At 38.2% G+C, this 21,511-nt stretch overlaps 4 protein-coding genes across 6 annotated transcripts; 2 read left to right on the forward strand and 2 right to left on the reverse strand.

Moving 5' to 3' along the window:
* The first annotated feature begins 6,554 nt into the window (after positions 1–6,554).
* On the forward strand, positions 6,555–10,067 carry LOC127804061 (putative pentatricopeptide repeat-containing protein At3g01580). Its single transcript, XM_052340782.1, has one exon. The coding sequence runs from the start codon at positions 6,569–6,571 to the stop codon at positions 8,540–8,542; it is 1,974 nt and encodes a 657-aa protein (XP_052196742.1). The 5' UTR covers positions 6,555–6,568; the 3' UTR covers positions 8,543–10,067.
* LOC127804063 (U-box domain-containing protein 41) lies at positions 10,067–11,594 on the forward strand. The gene is made up of 2 exons (XM_052340785.1): positions 10,067–10,408; positions 10,498–11,594. The coding sequence occupies exons 1-2, from the start codon at positions 10,194–10,196 to the stop codon at positions 11,285–11,287; spliced, it is 1,005 nt and encodes a 334-aa protein (XP_052196745.1). The 5' UTR covers positions 10,067–10,193; the 3' UTR covers positions 11,288–11,594.
* Positions 11,595–12,324: 730 nt separating this feature from the next.
* Positions 12,325–15,618, reverse strand: LOC127804062 (altered inheritance of mitochondria protein 32-like). The gene is made up of 5 exons (XM_052340783.1): positions 15,177–15,618; positions 14,876–14,961; positions 14,297–14,602; positions 14,102–14,185; positions 12,325–12,982 (listed from the first exon to the last, which is right to left on the reverse strand). Exons 1-5 carry the CDS (start codon positions 15,591–15,593, stop codon positions 12,646–12,648), a joined length of 1,230 nt encoding a protein of 409 aa, XP_052196743.1. The 5' UTR covers positions 15,594–15,618; the 3' UTR covers positions 12,325–12,645.
* A 455-nt stretch (positions 15,619–16,073) lies between these two features.
* Positions 16,074–21,050, reverse strand: LOC127804742 (serine/threonine-protein kinase D6PK). Of its 3 annotated transcripts, none has more exons than XM_052341713.1 (3): positions 20,734–21,050; positions 18,975–20,127; positions 16,074–17,358 (listed from the first exon to the last, which is right to left on the reverse strand). In XM_052341713.1, the coding sequence occupies exons 2-3, from the start codon at positions 20,069–20,071 to the stop codon at positions 16,503–16,505; spliced, it is 1,953 nt and encodes a 650-aa protein (XP_052197673.1). In that variant the 5' UTR covers positions 20,072–20,127; positions 20,734–21,050; the 3' UTR covers positions 16,074–16,502. The 3 variants fall into 3 exon arrangements, with proteins under 3 accessions (XP_052197673.1, XP_052197674.1, XP_052197675.1); XM_052341714.1 differs by lacking the exon at positions 20,734–21,050 and adding an exon at positions 20,561–20,717; XM_052341715.1 differs by lacking the exon at positions 20,734–21,050 and adding an exon at positions 20,294–20,518.
* Positions 21,051–21,511: the final 461 nt, after the last annotated feature.

Consider the following 21,511-nt stretch of genomic DNA (forward strand, 5'->3'; position numbering starts at 1 on the left):
TATTAATTTTAATATATAATATATTATTAAAAATTACATAAATACATATTTAAATAATATTTGTTAACTTATTTAGGTAATGCTTATTAATCAATATATAAACTAGAAAATATAAAATATAAAAAAATATTTTAAACTTTTAACCTTTTTAATGTGTTTGTTAAAATTATTTGGTAATCTTTGAAAAATAAATCACGTTAACTTGTTATTTGTCATTTTTCAAATATACTTATTTTTTTCCCTTGAGATAAGCACACATTGGACATTATAGATAAAAAAAAATAACGAATATATTTTTCAATGCATTCCAAAAAATTTAACAAATAGTTTGATAAAAATCTTAAAATGTTTCTTAGTCTTATTTTAACCATTCTATATTTTGATCCGAAAATCATTCAAATCTTATTTTAATAAAACATTACATTACTCATTTTAACAAATGTTACTTTAAGAGTGTAATCGAAATAACAAAAAATTTATATTATCATGCGAAAAAAAGTTAAATTACACATCAGTTAAACTGATTAGAAAGTACAGATATATGGATAAAATTATAATAATAAAAAAATTAAATAGTCAAATATAAAAATACATGAATAAAAATATAAATATTATATATACAAAGGCATTGCCATTGGATGGCTGTGGATTATGATTTGATGCAAGGATTTTGGACCACTCTACTCTTTAGATAAAAAGAATTTTTTTATTCTTTCAAAATCACTGATTTCACAATTATAATTTTTTTAATAAAATTAAAAAAAACATAAATTGTAATTTTAGCATGGCGACAAAAAATATTTGAGAAATTAGCAATGGGGTACAGTGTATATAATAATATAGTATAGAGTATGGATAGATAATTTGAAAATTTTATGAGAATTTGGTCTACATATCACTAATTGTTTTAATTTTAAATGAAAGTGTCACACTTAACTAGATGTGGTTCAATACGGCAAGGAAAGGATAATGGGGACCAAAATTTGTCTCCTAGCCCCTTTAGAAACCTTATCTTCTTCACTTATATTATATATATATATATATATTCAAAAGGTACTGTCACTTCCTGCTGCTAACAAAGAGTAATGCTGGGCGGCATGACCATTGGGTGCGTGCTGCCTCATGTGGCGTGCTGCCAGCTCAGTGTCATCAGCATTATTCGCTAAAAACAGGGCGGAATATATGGCCTGGCCTGGCCTTCACCCTTTGTTTTGAGTTTGGATAAATGTTCCCTTTTGAGTTGAGTTAATGACTACGCGTAATAAATATGATATTTATTATATCAAAACGTCTTGGGGTCTCGTTTTAATACTTTTAAAACGAAAATTATATCAAAATGTCTAAAAATATAAAAAAAATATTTATGAGCTATTTTTATAATTTTAAAAAAAATTCAAGATCTTTTTGTAATATTAAAAAAATATCAAAATGTATTTTCAAATTTCTATGACGAAGAGGTTTGGGACGAAATTTTTTCTAATTCAAAAATTTTAATTTTTTTTTAAATTTTGTTTTTTTGAATGCGTTATGAAATTTGTATTTATTTTTAAATTTAATAATTATTTTTTATAATTTTTATATTATAATTTTTAATAATTTTTATTTTCCTATTTGTATAAGACTATCTATTCTTATTTTAATTTTTTTTTCTTGTAATTGAAAATATATAAAATAGGAAAACATAACTATACACGAACAATGCTAGAGTATATTCTGAACATAACACAACAACCTAGAAAAACTAACACATACAAGATTCGGACGTTAGAATTTCAATTATCGAAAATCAAGAAATTTAGACTCTATAAAACACTATTGAATACATTCGAAGAAAAACACTAAATGTTAACCAAAGCTAATCTTTACAACAATTGAGAAGCTAAATAATAGAAAGACGATTTCAAACCACAATTTGAACCAAGTGCACCAGCTGAAATTCCACACATTCTTGACTCCAAAAACACCTATTCATGCGTTCGTGTCATAGGAAATAAACCATTTAAAAAAAGTAAACTCCTTATTTTGCTAATGATAGATGAGTGGGCTTATTATTGTATTTATATGTATTAATTTCTTTATTTTTTTTATAGAATTTATATTTTCATAACACTTAGCTTCATAATTTTTTATTGCAAATGAACAATCTTAATATTATTATTACTTTAATAACCGAATCTCACTATTTACTCTTTTCCTTTTTCTTTACAAATTCTAATTCCAAGTATTGTGGTAGTCTCCATAACTAGATTTTATTATTTTTAAGGCAAATTACCAAATAAACTATTGTATTTTAGATTTGAGACTATTTGCTCACTTTATTTTAAGAAAGACCAAATATATTATATTTTTAGATTTGGGATTAATTTGACCTGTATATTTTAAAAAATATAAAATAATTTATTATACTTTCAAATATGAGATCACGTTAAATATTATGGTTTATATTATTTTAATTATATTAACAGCATTAACTTTATTTCCGAACAAAATAACTCCACACAATCACAAATATAAACCACATAATTATAGTTTGTGTTTTTTCAAAATATAATTGTTGTTGTGTAGATATAACAATAAATTTGTTTACAGTGAGATAGTGTTTTAGGTGTAGACTTTGAGAAGAAACTGGTTAGGGGTGTGGTGTGGGGCGGACCTTTCAATACTTAAGTCAGTTTATTAAATGAAGTGTAGAAAGAAAAAAACCAATAAAGCTATAGTATATATAGAGTTGTGAATGTACATTTGCTAGATGAAGAGTCTCATATTTATAGGAGAGAAAGAGACTAACAAGTTGAGTGAGAACCATAATCTCCAACGAGCATTTTGGGTTTTTTCTAGATTTGTAGGCAAAGATATCAGATGTAGGATTAACTTTATTTTTTACAGTATCTGTAAGCACCCCGCCCGGATATTCCCAACCACCCGGACTACCCAAACGGGAGCACTTACGGAAGGAGAAAGAATGAAACACGAGACAAAAACCACCCTGGCATCCATTGTTGTTAAAATCCCGATTTTATGCGTACGATTTTACGATTTTACGATTCGAAGACCTCCAAACGATTCAAATCCCATGTAAAATCCAATTTGGGATAAAATCCTATAAAATCTCGATTTTACATGTACGATTTTACGATTTTACGTTTCAGAGATTCCCAAACGATTTTACGATTCAAAGACCTCCATTGATTTAAGTTGTAATTTAGAGAATGCTTCCAATGTCTCAATGTCACATAGCATCTGACATTGGAACTTATGCAATGAATTGTTATATTTTGCCTCTAAATTGGAACTTGATTTAACATTGATTGCATAAGTTCCAATGTCACATAGCATCTAACATTAATTGCATAAGTTCCAATTTACTTGATTTAAATTATAATTTTTACTTGATTTAACATTGATTGCATAAGTAAATCAAGACAAACAAGTAATTAATTAATGGACCACCCAACTCCAAATCGGGATATTACTTTATTTAATAAATGTTAAATCAAGAAAAAATTACAATCTAAATCTAATGGAAGACGTTAGAAGTATCCTCTAAAGAATTTTAAGCTATATTTTACCTCTAAATTACCTATATTTTGCCTTTAAATTGCCTATACCAACCTGCTAGTTTTTGAGCTATATTTTGGAAATATCATCTTTTGAATTATAATAAGGAATAATTAGGTTATTAAATGATATTAATTCATTTTCTACAAAATTGTGTTATTATAAACATATATTTATAAAAATTAAAGGGTATTTTTAATTATCTCTAAAATCTTACGATTTTACGATACGATTTTATGGACCCTTTATCGATCCTACTTAAAATCCCGATTTTAACAACCTTGCTGGCATCCATACACAAAAATAAGAACAGCAGAAGCGAAGCTAAACGCAGACTCTTGTGCCGACATACACGAGAATCGATGAAAGAGCTGACACAGTACAAAATAATAGAGTAAATCCTACTCAGACATCAGACTTGACAAGGATTGACGGGACTGCCTGTACACCGTACCGACTCTGCCGCTAAAAGATGACTCCCTTGCCATGGCCCACGCTGCCACTACCTGGAATGATGGAAAGCAAAGTGAGTTGAGAGACTCAAAAAGCATAAAAAAATAAAGGCTGAAGGCTGTACAAATCCAATAAACTATTCCCAAAATAAACCCTCAGGTACACACAAGCCATGAGACGCTACAACACAATAGTATAGCATAATAAAAGCACATACCGGTCCTTAGGGCCTACACAAGACACACGGCACCCAAGTCTCATACCAACATGTCGCTGTCCTGAGAGGCAACATGTATCTCCAACAAACCTGCGCACGCCATCCCGGGTCGGTACTCCCGTCACCCGTCCATGTCGGTACTCCCGACACCCAATCCATAGGCTCACTCGGAATGGTATTCCCGTCCGAGAACTAATAACTACCAGTAGCCATGCAATGCACATAGAAATGCAATGGCGTAGTGAGCATCAACGTGATACATGGCGCCCATACATCTAGGCATCAGGCCATGCTCCGCCCACATAGTAAATCGCACGCAATGCATATGCCCGTGCTGGATGCAACCTGACCAAGCTAGCATGTTCGTGTCCAAGCATACTCAATAAATGAATATCCCAACATGCAACCCGTACCCATGTGCATATCAAATCATGAACAGTAATATAATGAATCTAAACGTGCAATAAATTACATACTGGTAGAGCTAGTCAGCAGTGCCCGGCACCGGTCAACGGCCAGTGATTAGGAGTGTCCACCCGACGGTCCACTTCAGGGCCGTACAATAGTCTACCCCAACGTCACCAAACAGTCGACCCCTGCCCCATTGCTTGATAGCTCTAACCAAACTATAAATAAATTCGAGAAAATCATAAATAAACCCACACGTCTAGGAACCTAGTCCCCAAGCTGGGTTCTGCATCATTCTGAAAGAAATGGGGGCGATATAAACCCCCGTAGGCTCACAACAAATAAAACTCTAAACGTCTTGGATTTAATTTAAATTAAACCCAATGAATAAGAACTCAATAATAATAACTCAATAAATAATACTAGACGTCGAATTAAAGTAAGGAAGGGGATAAAGTACGAGAAACCACAGAGTCTCTCACAGGAATTGAAGAACATGAGGAAATGATTGGGAACTTGCCTTTACACGGCCGTTTCTTGCATTTCTTACACTCCCGCTGTGAAATAAAACGTTTAATAACGATTAATAAACCCGTGACTCACATTAATTAAATCTAACTGTGTAATATAAATAATTTAGCCATCTAAAATCCCATGTAGGCGCACCGCAAATAAATCCCAATAAATCACATATTTATTTTAAATCTAATCACGCCAATAAAATCCTCATTTTATATATATAATTAATACGCGATACCGAAACGAATTAAGGAAATGTGAGGGGTTCATAAAATGGAAAGAAATTATAAGGGTAGATGAGAGTTTGCCTGTATCTAGTCGTTTACAGCATTTTTACGCTTAAATGCCACCAAAATAATACATGCTGTAAAATAGAATAACTCCCAAAATTAATAAAATTGGACCCAAAATGAAATTTCAACCGTACAAAATGATTTATACACATTTCTTTACTTACCTGGCTAATTTAAACCTTGATTGAACCTCATTTAATCTTGATTTTCTCTCAAAATTTACTTCTTCGTGCGCCTTCTTCTTCTTTGCAATTTCCTTCTCAACTGCTCTCTGTTATGCTTCGAAAATGGCCTTAAAAATGAAGCTTAGCGGCTAAGGATTGGGTTTCTTAGGCTTTGTAGTTTCCTAGAAAAATTCTTCACATGGTTTGAAAATAGGTTTTCAAGTCTAGATGACCCACAAAAGTCTTCTGAATAGCAATTACCGAGTAAATCATGAATTATTGGGAAAGTCTCTCAAAGGTATCAAGAAAGGCTTTTAGATGAGGTCACTCAATCTCAATCTTTGAGACCAAAAGGTGAAATCTCTCACCCTGGGGCCCCCACAGCTCAGCCCCAAGATTTCTACAGGAAGATTAAATTATGGAACCTAATAGTAGAATTCGAACACGGGACCTGCACTAACTATATAGCGACTAAATCCAGGACTTTTTGGGACCAATGCGTATACGATCCCAACCAATCTCAATCTTGGTTAGACTGGTGTCCTTTGATTTTGGTTATCGATAACTTAATGCACTTGTGGCTTGTTTATATGAATTTTTTTTTTTGATAGACTTTAGGATATCTTTATGTGGGTTTAGACCTATTTTTGGGCATAAAATTATTTTTTTGACACAATAATAATAATTAAATTGACCATAATAATTCTTAAAATAAAATAGTTTATTTAATCATTTTTAAATACAATAACTAATTCTACTTTAATGCTTTTAGTTATTTATTTTATTTTTAAACAACTTTAATTTGCAAAAAGTCTTTAATATTTGAGGATGTAATTGCAGTGCACTCTAGACGAAGGGTGGTATATGAAAGTTGTTCATATTTGGGGGGCGTAGCTGTAATATTCAAATGAACATAAAAGACAGACATTTTGATGTGTTTCCTAGGGTGTTCTTGGATGAAGCAGAGCACGCTTCTTGTGAATTTTTCTGAAGCTTGTAAGGATGGCAGATCAATCGCCCAACTTCATTCTCAAATCATCAAGACTGGGCGGATTCGTAACGCTTTCTTTGCCACCAAACTGAACAGTTTGTACGCTAAATACAGATCTCTAGATACTGCACGCAACGTGTTCGACGAAACGCCGCGCCCAAATGTACATATCTGGAACTCGTTACTCAGGAGCTACTGCCGGGAAAAACAATATGGTCAAGCTCTTCTCCTGTTTTCTCGGATGGTGGCTTCTGCAAAACCAGACAATCTAACCATACCCATCGTGTTAAAGGCGTGCGTGAGGTTGCAGGCGCTCAAGTTTGGCAAAACGATTCACGGGTTCGTCAAGAAATATGACAACTTTGGTGTGGATGTCTTTGTTGGGTCGGCTCTGGTCGAACTGTACGCAAAATGTGGAGAGATGAGTACTGCTTTGCGAGTGTTCGGGGAATGTTGTGAACCAGATGTTGTTTTGTGTACTGCAATGGTTAGTGGATATGAGCGGAATGGTGATCCTGAAGAAGCGCTGAAATTTTTCACTCGAATGATGACTGTGGAGTGTGTTAGTCCTGACCCAGTAACGCTTGTTAGCGTTGTCTCGGCTTGTGCTCAATTGCGGAATCTAAAGGCCGGGCTTAGTGTTCATGGGTTCGCAATTAGGACAGTGCTTGACATTGGCGTGTCTTTCAGCAATGCATTACTGAATTTATATGCAAAGACGGGTTCTGTAAATACTGCATATAGTTTGTTCAGGAAGATGGAAACGAAGGATGTGATTTCCTGGAGCATCATGATTGCTTGTCATGCCCATAATGGGGCTGCTACTCAAGCACTGGATATTTTTGATGAGATGATTGATAAAAGATTTGAGCCAAATGCAGTGACTTTGATAAATGCGTTGAAAGCATGTGAATCAACTTGTAATTTAGAAAAGGGTAAGCAAATCCACGAACTTGCTGCTAAGAAAGGGTTTGAATTTGATATGTTGGTTTCTACAGTGTTAATTGATATGTACATGAAGTGCTCCTCCCCAGATGAAGCATTTGATATGTTTAAAAGGATGCCTGAGAAAGATGTGGTCAGTTGGGTTGTTATGTTAAGTGGATATGTTCATAATGGAATGGCATGCAAGGCAATGCAGGCCTTCTGCCTAATGCTGTCCAGTGAAATTCAACCCGACTCTATTGCTATGGTGAAGATTCTAGCAGCTTGTTCAGAATTAGGGATTCTCCATCAAGCTCTTTGTCTTCATGGCTTAGTGGTTAAAGGCGGCTTCAGTTATAATAGTTTTGTTGTAGCCTCGCTCATAGAATTATACTCAAAATGCGGTAGCTTAGACAATGCTGTCAAGGTTTTCGAAAACGTAGATGATAAAGATCTCGTCATCTGGAGCTCAATGGTAGCAGGCTACGGAATTCATGGGCGAGGGGATGAAGCCCTGAAATTACTTTACCAGATGGTCAAGAATTCACCCGTAAAGCCTAACAATATACTTTTTCTTTCGGCTTTATTTGCTTGTAGCCATGCTGGTTTGGTTGAAGAGGGGGTGAAGTTGTTTGACATGATGGTCAATGGATACCAACTGAAACCCGATTCAGCTCACTACGGGATTTTGGTTGATCTGCTTGGCCGCAGTGGAGAATTGGATAAAGCCAGGACCATTATCAACTGGATGCCAGTCCAACCTGGTCCTGATGTTTGGGGAGCTTTGCTTGGTGCATGTAGGATCCATCAGAACATTAATCTGGGGGAGCTTGCAGCAATTAATCTTTCACATCTGGATCCTAACCATGCTGGATATTACATTCTGCTATCCACTCTCTATGCTGTTGATGGGAAGTGGGATACAGCAGAAAAGCTTCGAACTTTCATTAATGAGAAGAAATTGAAGAAGATGACTGGCCAGAGTGCCGTTGAGGTCAGGACTTTAGATCTATAACTTTGTCACTGGAGAGCAATTTCATCCAAACACGCGGTAAATCTAGATTTTCTTGAGAAAACTAGACAGGAAAATGAGGGTTCAGGGTTACGTCCTGATCTTCTGCTGCAAGCAAGGTGCTGAGGAAGTTTTGTAGGGCAGTATCACCTACATAGAATAATGCTAAAGGATTTGGGACGGGCTCATCCTATCCATTCCAGAGGCTATTCCATTGAAAGCCTAAACCGATGGATAACGGATGAATGCTAGACATACCTCCTGGTACTCGGAAATTGGATGAGTCCTCATCATGTAAGAAATCAGCATGGATTGAAGAAACCTTTGAAACTGCCCATGTGCCAATGCAAGGACTGGATCAAGGGCCCAGATTGACGCCCATATCCGAGGACAACTGGATTCAATCTTGGGATCGTAGGACGGGTCTTTTTTAACTTGGGTAACCCCTTGGTATACTACATACTGTTCATTATTATAGCAATCTTGAAACTGGATGAGTGCTGTTAATTGATAGAGACCTCATCGTAAAGAATCCATTAGATTCATATGATTCATTTGGTCTTTGTTGACATCTGGGTTAGTATCCAAGTTAACCAGAATTTCCAAGATTTAGAGCAGAGCAATAGAACACTGAAAAAACTCTTTTTTTAACTGAATAATCGTTACGGAGACGCCAAGTAGCACTATTGGAGGTTTGCCGCCGTATAACGGCAAAAGCAAAAGCAGAAGCAGAGCCAGTCCTTCCTTAAATCACGATTCTCTGTGCCCACTTCCATAACCTGATTTTCAGTTTCAATTTCTTCCTCCTTTCACACACGCACACACATAAATATATTATATATATATATATAGAGAGAGAGAGAGAGAGAGAGAGAGAGAGTGGCGGCGCCCGGGGGGGCTGAATGGGGGAAGAGAGAGAGAGAGAGAGAGAAAGCGGGTTTTGGCAACGGCAAGTTGAGTAGAACGTCATGCGGCATCGGATCAGGAGAGTTATTGGGCAGAGCAAAGTGATATGTTAATCCCGGAGCCACACTCCCTAAAAGTGGCATCTCTTGGTATTGATGGACAGTGACATGAGTTTCTATGATTTATATTTATCGTTTGTAATTTATCTGCTGTGTGATCACTCACTCCTCAAAGAAAACTCTCGCTCCATCCCTCTGCCCACGTGGCAGACACCCACTTGATCAAAGATTCCAAATCAGCCAACATGGTAGAATTGGACGAGAAATCTTAAATCTATACCATATTCTTATAAATCTTCATTGGATTTGGAGCAGTGTTCTAGGATGATGTTATTGGTAGCAAGACGACGATATGACTAAATCCCCAAGGGGATCTTCTCTCCCCTCAAATATTGAAGAAGGTATAAAGACGAAAGCGGTTACTTCTGAAAAAGGAAAGTTAAAGATTCAATCCAATTGTATTTCTATTTCCACTCGGGACAGTCTTGGAAAGCTCAACTTGGAATGGAATAGCAAGTTTGCTTCCAATCCAAACAATCCGCACGGCAACCCCCCCCCCCCCCCCCCTCCCCAACAAAAAGCCAACCCATTCCATCCTCCTCAAGCAATCCATTTATAGTTACAGTATCATATATATACATATAATAACTATCTTCACCCACAGAGAGAGAGAGAGAGAGAGAGAGAGAATGGAGGAAGCTTTGGTGGAAGCTCTGTCATGTGGGGATGGGGAGATGCAGATTTTAGCGGCGAAGAGCTTGTGCGAGTTAACGAGTAAGCAAAGGCACAGGTTGGCTGAAAAGGGAGTGATTTCACCATTGGTTTTCATGCTTCATTCCCAGGATTATGATGCCATTAAAGCAGCCCTGTTTGCCCTGCTTGGTCTAGCTTCTGGCAGTGAAAGGTATTTTCTTCTTTCTTTATGTTCATTCTCGACTTCTGATCATTCTCTTTGAATTTTGAAATAACGTGTAGAGAAATCTAACTGTGCAGGAACAAGATCCGGATCACGAAATCAGGGGCTGTACCCGTGTTGTTAGAACTCCTCCATTGCCAGAACCAGTCGCTGTTGGAGCTGGCCATGGCAGCCCTCTTGATCCTCTCTTCTTGCTCAGCCAACAGGGTGGAGATTGCGGCTTGCGGCACAGTTCAAGTACTAGTTGAAATCCTCAACGACAATAATAACAACACCCAAGTCATGAGCTTGCAAGCGAAGCTCGATCTCATAGCCACTCTCCATAATCTCTCTACTTGTCATCAAATCTTCCCGTCCATTGTTTCCTCTGGTTTGGCGGGTTCTCTTGTTCAACTAATCCATGGCTCTGAAAAATCATCAGAGTTGGTTGAGAAGGCAACCGGGTTGCTTGAAAGAACCGTTTCTTGTTCTGAGATTGCGCTCAGGGAGGCTGCAAGCACAGGCGGGGCAATTCAGGCCATGGTTGAAGCTCTGGAAGAGGGTTCATTGATATGCAAAGAGCAGGCCGTGAGCATCTTAGTTTTGATATGCCAGAGCTGCAAAGAGAGATACAGAGGGTTGATTCTGAGGGAAGGAGTGATGCCAGGGCTGCTTCAGCTGAGAGTGGATGGAACATGGCGGGCTAAGGACTTGGCTGACACCCTGCTGCTGTTGCTGAGAGATTGCTCGGGCCAGGGTCGGGGTTCTAGGAGGAAGCAATGGGAGAATGCCCTGCTGGAGCAGGCCATGGAACAGATTGATGCAGATGAGAGGGTGGGCACAGTGCTGAGGCTGGTGGAGGAGACCATTGCAAAGCTCAGCACATAGAGGGGATTATTTGATGAGGTTTTTCGTTTTGTCTTTCGTTGCAGTTTCACCGCAAGTTCAATGGTGATTATTGAGGGTGTACATATGATCAGATTCTGGTCTTTTAGGTTTGAATGATTTTATGGATTGGGTGAATGTCTTGAGTGGGTACATGATTCAGTTCCTCAATTTTCACCGTGAAGAAAATTAGCGGCAACTCAACGTTGTTATCATATTCATGTACCCATTATGTATGAGCAAAGCAACTAAAAGTACACTTTTCCAAAACATACTCGCTCGTTCTAAGGATATGTCTACCCTTGTTAGTACCATTCCAATTATTCTAACGTGACTAGAAAATCAAGAGTTGGACCACAAGATACAATAAAAAAGTAACCATCATATGAACGTCACCACACCACCTCTCCAAGCTTCCAAACTGTAGCGGTAGCGGTAGAGAGACAAGAAAGAAATGCAATGCCTAGAGAGCCTATATAAAGGTGGATTGATGGAAGAAAGTGGGAAATACCTTGAATAAAGTTTGTGATTCTGAAAAAGGGAAAAGAACACAGCAATCTTATCAAGGCAGTGCACCTTCCAAACCTCCCCCCCTCTTTGCAGCATCCTCCAAGAAGGCAGAAGGACGTACAAAGAGATTAGGATCCCAGAGGATCAGATATTCTTTAAAATTTGAACAATGAAAGAGCATCTCCATGTTTTACCATGCCAAGCTAAAATTTTAGAGAAAGCCAAAGGTTATAAGATATCATAAAACAAACTGGAATCGGATTAGAAGATGCAGGGGGAGGGGGTGATGAAGAAACCAAGGAAAGACTACCGAACGAACAACATGACATGGTAATATGGAGGTGATCTGAGGAGCTGGAACATTGTCGGGAAGGCAAACTAAAAGGTCGTTTATATTTGTGTTAGTTATTTACAGTGAGCAGAGAAGATAATATAGCCTTCCTGCAAGAGAAGGGAGAGAACAGGAACTACCATGACTACTCAAATGATAAAAGAAAAAAGAACAATCTAAACAGCTACCTGCAGCAATATAACAGAGGATTATAATCTCCTCAAGAATAATAAATCTTAGCATTAGTTTTCAGTATTAGTTCAACTCATTACTGTATAAAGAACAACTTCTTCGGATTCTAGAAATGCACCACCAGGGAAAGCAAGCTGCTTCGGCTTCAAATTTTCAAAAAAGAAGGGTAATTCGTCCTGACTTGTAACGTGACCATATAATATAGCTGCTGTTTTCCTTCTTAAGGAACTGCTTTAGTGCAGATGATTATTTAATGGAATCTCCATTGACCTCTCTACAAATACATGAGGTACATACGTCATACAAATAAGTATCAGATAACAGACTTTCACCCGGACCTTCTATAGAAGCTATAAGCCACTGCAACTGTTGCCGCGCCCCCAACAACAGCAACTGTGGCAAGAACATCACTTTGGTCCAAATTTTGTACCCAGCTGGAGAGTTTGCCAAGCCCCTTCTTTTCTTCTACTTCTGTGGTTTTTTTAACCTCCAAACTTCCATCTTGGCAGCATGAAAACCCATTAGCACCTTGACAACAGCTTGTCACATATTCCTTCTTTTCTAGATCGCTTCCTTTGGAATTCTCCGTTTCCTCCATATTCTTTCCATTTGGAATCTTCAGGTGATCATCTTTATCATCATGTTCAAATGAACCCATTTGGCCCCTGCAGACAAGCATGGTTAGCTGTATGTTCCCATAGCTTTTGCAATATTATTGAGGGAATGAAGAAGTTATCCATTAGCATATGCAAATGGAAATGTCTACTTCTAACGTTCTTGCTATAAAGATACTTGTTATATTGACTGTCCGGAACTGAGTTGATCACTCAAAGAGATCATATAAGAACCAATTATGCCGAATTCAGACCTGGGTGACTTTAAATGCGCAGGCACAGAACAGAACAAATAGACTACATTGCTTGCCATAAAAGTTTTTGCAGGATTAGAATTCCCTAGGATAAGTCATGTGATAAGAAGTATCATAGCATCAAAATTAAGCGACTACAATGTTTGTGACATATTTTCTTGGTATGGGATAAAAAGCATGGTAAGGATGAATCACATCAAATTGTGTAGGTTAAGAGAACAAATTCAAAGGGTATTCTAACTAATTTCACATGTCAAACAGAGGAAGAAGTGGGGGAATATCCAAGAAACCTGGTACCAAATTTTACATAGAGATATGTAACTGTTTTTCTTAATGGCTGTTCTTAACTCAAAAGGAAGCTCAATGTGGGAAAACAATTTTCAAATAAGCAACATATAATCCCACTGTGGGAAAGGTAATTTTTAAATACATTACGAAATTAATCTACCACTTCAATTACATGGAAATGGCATATAAACATTTTACAATGTTCACGCAACATATATATTCAACAGTTCCAATCAGGTTCCATCAGTTCTATTGGAGTTCCATGCCCCTCCATGTACCTGTATCTGTTGTCCAGAAACTCAGCAATAAATACTTCTTGTACCAGATGCCATGTCTCACATATGGCTTAATTCAAGCACTCAAAAAACTCATTCTAAATGCATCAAAAACATTAAAAACAAAATAAAGTTACTCTACAACATGGAAATTTATCTTCTCATACAATATTATTGGCACAAGTTCAGCATGATCCAATTCACATCCAATGAAAATTGCAATCCTTTCTCCAAACTAGAGTCACCAGCAATTTCAGTCATGTGCCATAGAGTTTATATAACCATTATCTGCTACTACAACTTTATCAATAGTCAGTATCATAGAGAGAAGACAAGAAATACAAGAAATAAACCTCCAAAGACGCTCTATGATCTTTCCCTTTGCAATATGCTGATCCATCAATTCAGCCACGTCATGTGGGGTAACATAACCATACCTACAAAACAAGTACAAGAACTCATTCCTGACACCAGAGTTATCCCAACTAAATCACTTGTAATCAACACCACAAGAAACAAGAAAGTAGATTTTTCTAACGTGAGCTTACCAGTGACCAGCAACTTTTTGTTCCGCATTTACACTGAAAATTATTAAGTTGCCTGCATACTTATGACCCCCAACATGCGAGCAAGCACTCACAAACACCTGATCCTTCAATCCCCTCACTTCAATCTCCTCCTTAAACTTCTCAATGAGAGGTGGCCCACAAACACCGCATCTTCTATCTCTACTAGCATGAGCACAAACAAATACATGAGAACCAGACACCATCCCTTTAACTCCAGAAGTCCATGGTTTGCCATTTACGAGTACGTCCTCAACAAAGCTATCTACATCTGAGTCCTTCAAACCCCTTCAATAAGGACAAAAGAGTAATAAGGAAATGAAGCTCTCCAGTTCCTCATAATTTACTAGCAACTATCATAATCTACTAGCAGCTATCATAATCTCATAAACATTTAAAATTTCGAGAACAAAACTCTAACCGACTCTTTTGTTGTTTAAATTTGGTATAATCTGAGACTCAGTAAGGAACAATAACTCATTAATTTTCTGAATTAGAAGCTACTACACAACCTCCATAGCTAACTGGAATTGACGCACTAAAGCAATTCTCCTAATTTACCTGTACTTGATCATTTCGGGGAAAATCAGAACGTCTCCATCCAAAAACTCAGTCCCCTCGCGTCCCTCGCAAATCGTCAAATTAGTCTGCCACATTAAGCAACGAAGTCAAAAAACACATTTTCAGGTCCAAATCAACCCTAACAAATGCTACACAAACCCCGTTCTTGCATGCGGCATCATTTCAGAAAGATCAAATTCAAGCATCAAATTAGTCTGCCGCATCCGAATACCCTACGCATCATTTCAGAAATATCAAATTCTTAGAGATCCAAGACAGCTCATCCGCTGAGAAAACTGACCTTGACATCAATGTCGTTCTTGCGAGCTTTGATAGCACCGGAGAGAAGCTTCGGTAGCGGATCCGACTCGGAGCCTTCGACTTTAGAAGGCCAAGACTCGTAGGTCTTGTAGCAGAGGAACAAGTGGCGGCTGTACGGTTTGACAGTGCCAACGAGGTTGCTCTGGTACATCTCCGGCCGCTGGAAGCCGTACTTTACGTCCGCATCGGCGATGGCGTCAGAAGAGAAGTTCTCCGCAACTCCGTCACCGTCCCCGTCCATGGCGGATTCTGTTGTTGAAGGAGAGGAGCGATAGCGGAAGGGATGGGCTGTTGCTGGAGAGTGAATGAAGATGTTGAAAAAGCCGAGTGACGAGATATATCGTTGCGCTCGCGCGTCGGTGATCAGAAAGCGTCTTGGCTGCTGCTCAATGCCCATTTGGCCCCTTTTATCTTGCCACCATCAGAGGCTGAGGCCGACTTGGGCCGCAAGCTAAAAAGCGCAGGGTGCGTGTTTAACACACTCGCTTCGTTTGTCCGAGACCGTCGTTGCGCGTGACGTTCACGAAAAATGTGACAATTTCCGCAGTAGCCTTAGAAGTGGGACCCACGTGCGGGCCAGGATAGTGGGACCCCCTCTTTGATAAATTTAATATCATGTTGTATTTATTTCCCTATATATCATATTAAAAATAAATATTATTATTAAAAATATGACAATTTATGTTTAAATAATATCTTTATAAAAATTACTTTTTTTTTAAATTATGTGATAAAAATAATTTAAAATTTTTCTTGGAACACGTGGCAAGTTTCCAAAGTGGTCTGTGTCATCTGAAATTGATGCGACAACCACCGGCGAAGGAAGAAAGGGCAAGAAAAATGGCATGGAGCAACACGCGTTCAACTTCCAGAGTCGACTGATTACATCACCACCGTAGAGACGCAGACACGTGGCTGCGGGTCCGACAACTCCTGACGCACGCTCTTACGACGAGGAAGGCCTTTGACGCACGCGTCCACCAATCCGCTTGGTGTTTGCTCCGACGACGATTCAGATTCCGGATCAGAAGTAGAAGAGGAGTTTCGCTGGATCGAATAGGCTGATTCAACCTTTTCAAACCTTTTTTTTTTTTTATTAATTACAAATTTACAAGCATCCATTACGAAAATGGATCGAAATCAGAAGGAACTGAAAGCGAGAAAAGGTTTGTTTTGCAGATCGAGTTTTCCAATCGAAAGCAGAGAAACGATCACTCTACAATGGCGAAAGTAAGTCTTTCTGTGCATTTGCATTTCATCGGCGTTGTCTACAGGCAATCGGAGAAGGAAAGGAACATCGCGACACTCAGAAGAAATCAATCTCTAAATAATTACCTGAAGGCTTCACATCAACGCTCGGCGCCTTCTCCGTCACGGCGGCCTTCTGCATCATGTTGCCGGAGGAATAATCCGGCAGGAATGGCTTCGGGACGTCCGGTGGATTGGCGCAACGAATCAGCGCCCAGTTCACGCTCTGGAAGAATGGATGCTGCTTAATTTCAGTGGCCCCGCGCCTATATGCAAGGCGGTGCTGTGGCTCTTTGACGAGTAATCCTCTGATCAAGTCCCTGGCAGGGAAGCTCACGGCAGGAGATTCTGGAAACCTTAATGGCTGTCCGACCACGTTGAACAATGTAGCACGGTTTCCTGCTCCCCTGAATGGCGTTCTGCCGAACAAGAGTTCGTAGAGAAAGATCCCGAAGGTCCACCAATCCACCGCGCTTCCATGGCCTTCGCCTTTGATGATTTCAGGAGCCAAGTACTCGTGCGTGCCAACGAACGACATTGACCGAGCGTTTGTGGGTTCAGCAATGAGCTCGGGGAGAGGGCTTGCCGGATGATAGATTTCAGCTTTCTGTTTGGTCTTCTTTTCTCTCTTCGCCTTGTTAAGGAAACGAGGCGTGAAGCATGCAGGTTGGATGCAGGATGGCTCGATTACACAAGATGGCTCGATGCAGTAGGCCGAGTTCTTGGATTCCAAGCTGGAGTTTGAGGATTTGATGAGGGTCGGGCTGACAGCACATCTGAGGGAGAGGTCAAAATCTGAGAGCATTATGTGACCGTCTTCTCTCACCAAGACATTCTCCGGTTTAAGGTCCCTGTAAATGATTCCGAGCATGTGCAGATACTCCAAAGCCATGAGAACTTCTGCTACATAAAACCTACACAAGGATCAAGAGGTTACCCTCCATGATCTTTTTCCTTTTCAACTATTGGTATTAATGTTGGGTACATTCAACAAAAAAGCCATTATGTTGTATAGTTGTGCATCTAAACTCAGCTAATCTCTTATTTTGCTGGTCAGCATTGAGTATAAAGATCATAACAAGTCAATTGTAAGAACTAAACTTGTCAATTAGGTAAAAGTACATACATATGCATCATAATAGAGTAGCCCACAAAGAGATTTGTATTGGACTAAGATAATATTCGATCAATTACAAATAGAAACCTATGTTATAAAATTATACACCCCATGCTGAGGTACTATGTTTCTTATCTCCTTTATGTTTACTTTGGTTATGGGTATTAGGAGATACTTACCAAACAGGGGTGTAAACTACCTGAACCAATCCTGATATCTTGCTGTTTAGTATGCTTTAGCTCTAGAAAAATTCAGGATTGATTTAGGCTCAAGGCAAACCATGCATCAATGGTTCCAGTTTAAACTCATGCAATAAAACCTTAATATATTAGAACACCCTAACACGCTAGCAAAGCCTAGGTTTTGAACCAAATCCTCCAAGAGATGGTTTATGCAATCTTAAAAATATTGCATCATCAACTCTTTTGTTGTTTATTTATAGTCACATCTTTCTAACATGTTAAGTTTGAAGAGAGCACATAAAACATAAAAAATCACCTTCTTGTGACTTCGGTGAACCTGACACTAAGTTTTGTAGTTTGACCATCTATAATTGTAAAAACATTTATGACTACTATTTAATGTCCTAAAGTTGAATATTTACGAAGAGTCAATACAAATTGGAGGGAAGTTCTTAATTTACAAGGTCATAGCCTACTTGAAATGGACACTTGAGCTCAGAATCATCTTCAAATGGGCCCAAAAATTGTGCTGCAGTTTGGCTTGATTCCTTTAACAATCAATCCTTCCTGTTAAGCAACCCAGTTTACTCTCCTATTTTGGACTAGCTAACTGTTTCCAAAACAACCAATAACATTTGCAAATCATCTAAACTATCAAGTTATTCCCTGTATACGGGAGACCTGGTTTCGATATGTGTAATTTCTTAGATGAAACTCATAATGTGAGTCAAAAATTGCGTCACAAATACAAAATAAACAAATAAATTAACATTATAATTAAACTAGAAAATTGATCGATGAACAGTAACCTTAGAACAAGCGAAACAAAATATAAAGACATACATAGTGGGAAGAACACTATGAGAGGGGTAACATTAGTTTCATTTGCATAGACAAACGTCACAGTGAATGGGCTAGGGATCCAAGCTCAGGAAGGCCAGGGTGTATGGTTGAGTTTATTAGAGGGTGATGTTTTAACCCTTCTAAGGCCTTAAAATTAGTATAAAAAGAATCCTTGGGGGCATATAGCACCCGATAATATCAATGTCATGGATAGGTTAAAAGTAACTAGGTGAGCAGTTGAAGAGGTTCAGTGAAACCAAAAAGGATTTCCAGGTAACAGGTAATACAGGAAAAGCGAGGATCGTACAAACACAGTATTCAACTATGTTGTTTGACTGACAGAAGTGAATTATGTGAGGAAAGGGTTTGGGGGGACAGGAATTCTAACCTGGCAGCTGGCTCTGAGAAGCACTTCCCAGGTTGTCTTTGCCGGAGTGCGTGCAAATCTCCCCCAGGACAGAACTCCATCACCAAGCAAGAGAGTTTCTCCGTCTCAAAGTGTGTATACAAAGTGGGCAGAAATGGATGATCCAGAGACTGCAATATTTCTCTCTCTGTTTGAGCCCTCAAAAGCTTCTTCCGACTTTCTAGGGTTGCTTTATTCATGGCCTTCATGGCAAAGTAACTTCCCGTGCCTATCAACTCAACCAGACAAACACTGCCTATATCTCCAGAACCCAGACGTCCCAACTTCCTGAAGTGCTTTAGTTCCAACTCCCCATCACGAGATCTGATGGCTTTAATTGCTTCCCATCTTATGTCATTTCCCTTGTGAGGTTTGGACATGGTATTGCTAAAATTGCTGGAGCTGCTCTCATCACTGACGTCGCTGCTGGTGCTGCCTCTTTTGATGCTCGTCTTCCTGCTCTCAACAAAATCTCCAGAGTTTGTTACTTCATCGATTTCACCAGACTTCTCAACAATGCTTCCGCATTCACTTAATTCCGTGTTGCTGAAACTTTGTTTGGCTTCTGTGAACTGCGTACCAGAATACAAACTATATTGTGGGCTTGGACAGAAGCCAATTCCCAGTTGAGGCATTACTTGGCTGGAAGGCAGTCGATCCAAACCCCCTTTTCCTTGATTCCGGACAAAGCTCACTGATTCTGACAGAGAGCTCAAATTATCAATCTCAGACTTATCAACAGAACTGATCGTGGACAATATGGTTTCTGATGTTGAAACCTGTTTCCGATCTAGCACATCATTCAATCCCATGAATCCCAATTTCTCCTTCTTCGTTTGATGATTGTGTTTGGATGATGAATCAGATAGCTCTTTTTGCATGTGACCGTGGTTCATTTTGTCGGAAAGCTCTGAATCATGAACTACAGACTTCACCGAGAAGTAGGTTGCCTTTGTCCCATGATCCATAGAACAGGATCCAGAAGAAGCCCCTTCACATCTGGATGGTTTGAGAGCGGGAGAAGTAGAGTTGTAGCCTACGCCACAGAGAGAACCAATTCCATCAACAAGTGGCTCCATCAAAGTACTTGGCAATGGCGCTTTAGCGTCAACAATCTAATTCAACATAATCACCCCTGCGCCGGAGAAATCAACATTAGACGTCTATTCAAAATCTGGGTTTCTTTCAGAAGTTGAACGATGAACATAGCTTAATGCAGGGCATGCAGTGCAGAATCAGAAAAGAGTGAGAACTTTGAAGCAAACAGGGAAAGTTTAAACGACTCGCCACAGCAACACTACCAAATCCAATGAATTAGCAGAGACCCCATATGGATACAAATCACCGGGTTCTTGTACAATCAAAGAAGCACCACAATGATTACGGAGCAAACAAAACATGGAACGTGCTTCACAATAATTCACTTTTAAGATAAGGTAGACATTAACATCTTAATAATGACACCAAACCCACAATTTTTATATTCCTTTCACAGAATAAAACCCGCATTTAACGTATTCCTTAAGAATCCAAGAAGCAAAGAAACAGAGCAGAAAGAAAGAACAGACCGCCGTTTGATCACCGTAAGAAAAGGCAGAAGACGGAAAGAAAGCTTGGGAAGTAAAATTTTAACTGCCGCTGGTTAAGTGACGAGCCTTTACTTTCCGACATTTTCTTGGCAACCAACCAGACTGGCAAAAGAAAACAAAAAAATAAAAGAAAACGGAAGAGAAGTATAAACCTGATTATTACGGAATGCAGATGACGAAGCAGTCTTCCATCTTCGGCCAGCAAGAAAGAACACTCAAAAGGACGCCTTAGAAAGTGATGGAACTTTTATGTCCCTTTCAGATCCGATCGAAAATCAGGAAGAGAGAGAAAGAAATCATTTGAATGATGATTTCCTGTTCAATTCGTCGTTTAATCCATGAGATTATTGTTAAGAACGAAAGCAAAGAAGCGCTCTCTCTCTCTCTCTCTCTCTCCCCTCCTCTGTTTTGCGGGAATAATAACTAAGCTCACTGGCAAAGCAAAGACACGAAGCAAAAGCAAAGCTTAAAAAGCCGTCTTTTCTCTTGTTTGCAGGCCACTGGCTTTTTAGCGGGTAAGTATATCGCGTTTCATAATATATTATCAATTAATTAATTAAAATATTTTATAATTAAACATAAAAGTTTTTTCCAAACTCATCTATTTTTATTTTTTTGTGTAATTATTTTACCTTCTCGTTATTTTAATTATATTTCATAAATCTATATTTTTTAGTTAATTTAATTTTTATATTTTAATATTTTTTTTATGACAACTTAAATTTTTTGTTATTCAATTATAATTATGTACTTATATTTTTTAATCAATTTAATTCTTTGTATTTTGATGTGTAAAAAGAAGTAAAATAGAATGAGTTAATTTAATTTTTTTTTATAAGTCAAAATATAAGAGTTAAATTAACTAAAAAATACAAATATATAAGTGTAATTGAAATAATAAAAATTTAAATTATTAAAAAAAATTAAAAT

This window comes from Diospyros lotus, chromosome 6 (genome assembly GCF_014633365.1).
Source record: "Diospyros lotus cultivar Yz01 chromosome 6, ASM1463336v1, whole genome shotgun sequence".
Taxonomy (NCBI): Eukaryota; Viridiplantae; Streptophyta; class Magnoliopsida; order Ericales; family Ebenaceae; genus Diospyros; species Diospyros lotus.

Bases quoted from the DNA above. Each gene is read 5' to 3' on its own strand.
- LOC127804063 (XM_052340785.1), top strand. From the start codon at position 10,194: ATGGAGGAAGCTTTGGTGGAAGCTCTGTCATGTGGGGATGGGGAGATG. The intron at 10,409-10,497 runs GTATTTTCTTCT...CTAACTGTGCAG, and splicing joins CTAGCTTCTGGCAGTGAAAG to GAACAAGATCCGGATCACGA.
- LOC127804062 (XM_052340783.1), bottom strand. From the start codon at position 15,593: ATGGGCATTGAGCAGCAGCCAAGACGCTTTCTGATCACCGACGCGCGA. The intron at 14,962-15,176 runs GTCAGTTTTCTC...TTAATGTGGCAG, and splicing joins AGAACGACATTGATGTCAAG to ACTAATTTGACGATTTGCGA. The intron at 14,603-14,875 runs GTAAATTAGGAG...TCCTTATTGAAG, and splicing joins CCCGAAATGATCAAGTACAG to GGGTTTGAAGGACTCAGATG.
- LOC127804742 (XM_052341713.1), bottom strand. From the start codon at position 20,071: ATGGAGCCACTTGTTGATGGAATTGGTTCTCTCTGTGGCGTAGGCTAC. The intron at 17,359-18,974 runs GTTAGAATTCCT...ATCCTTGTGTAG, and splicing joins TTCTCAGAGCCAGCTGCCAG to GTTTTATGTAGCAGAAGTTC.
- LOC127804061 (XM_052340782.1), top strand. From the start codon at position 6,569: ATGAAGCAGAGCACGCTTCTTGTGAATTTTTCTGAAGCTTGTAAGGAT.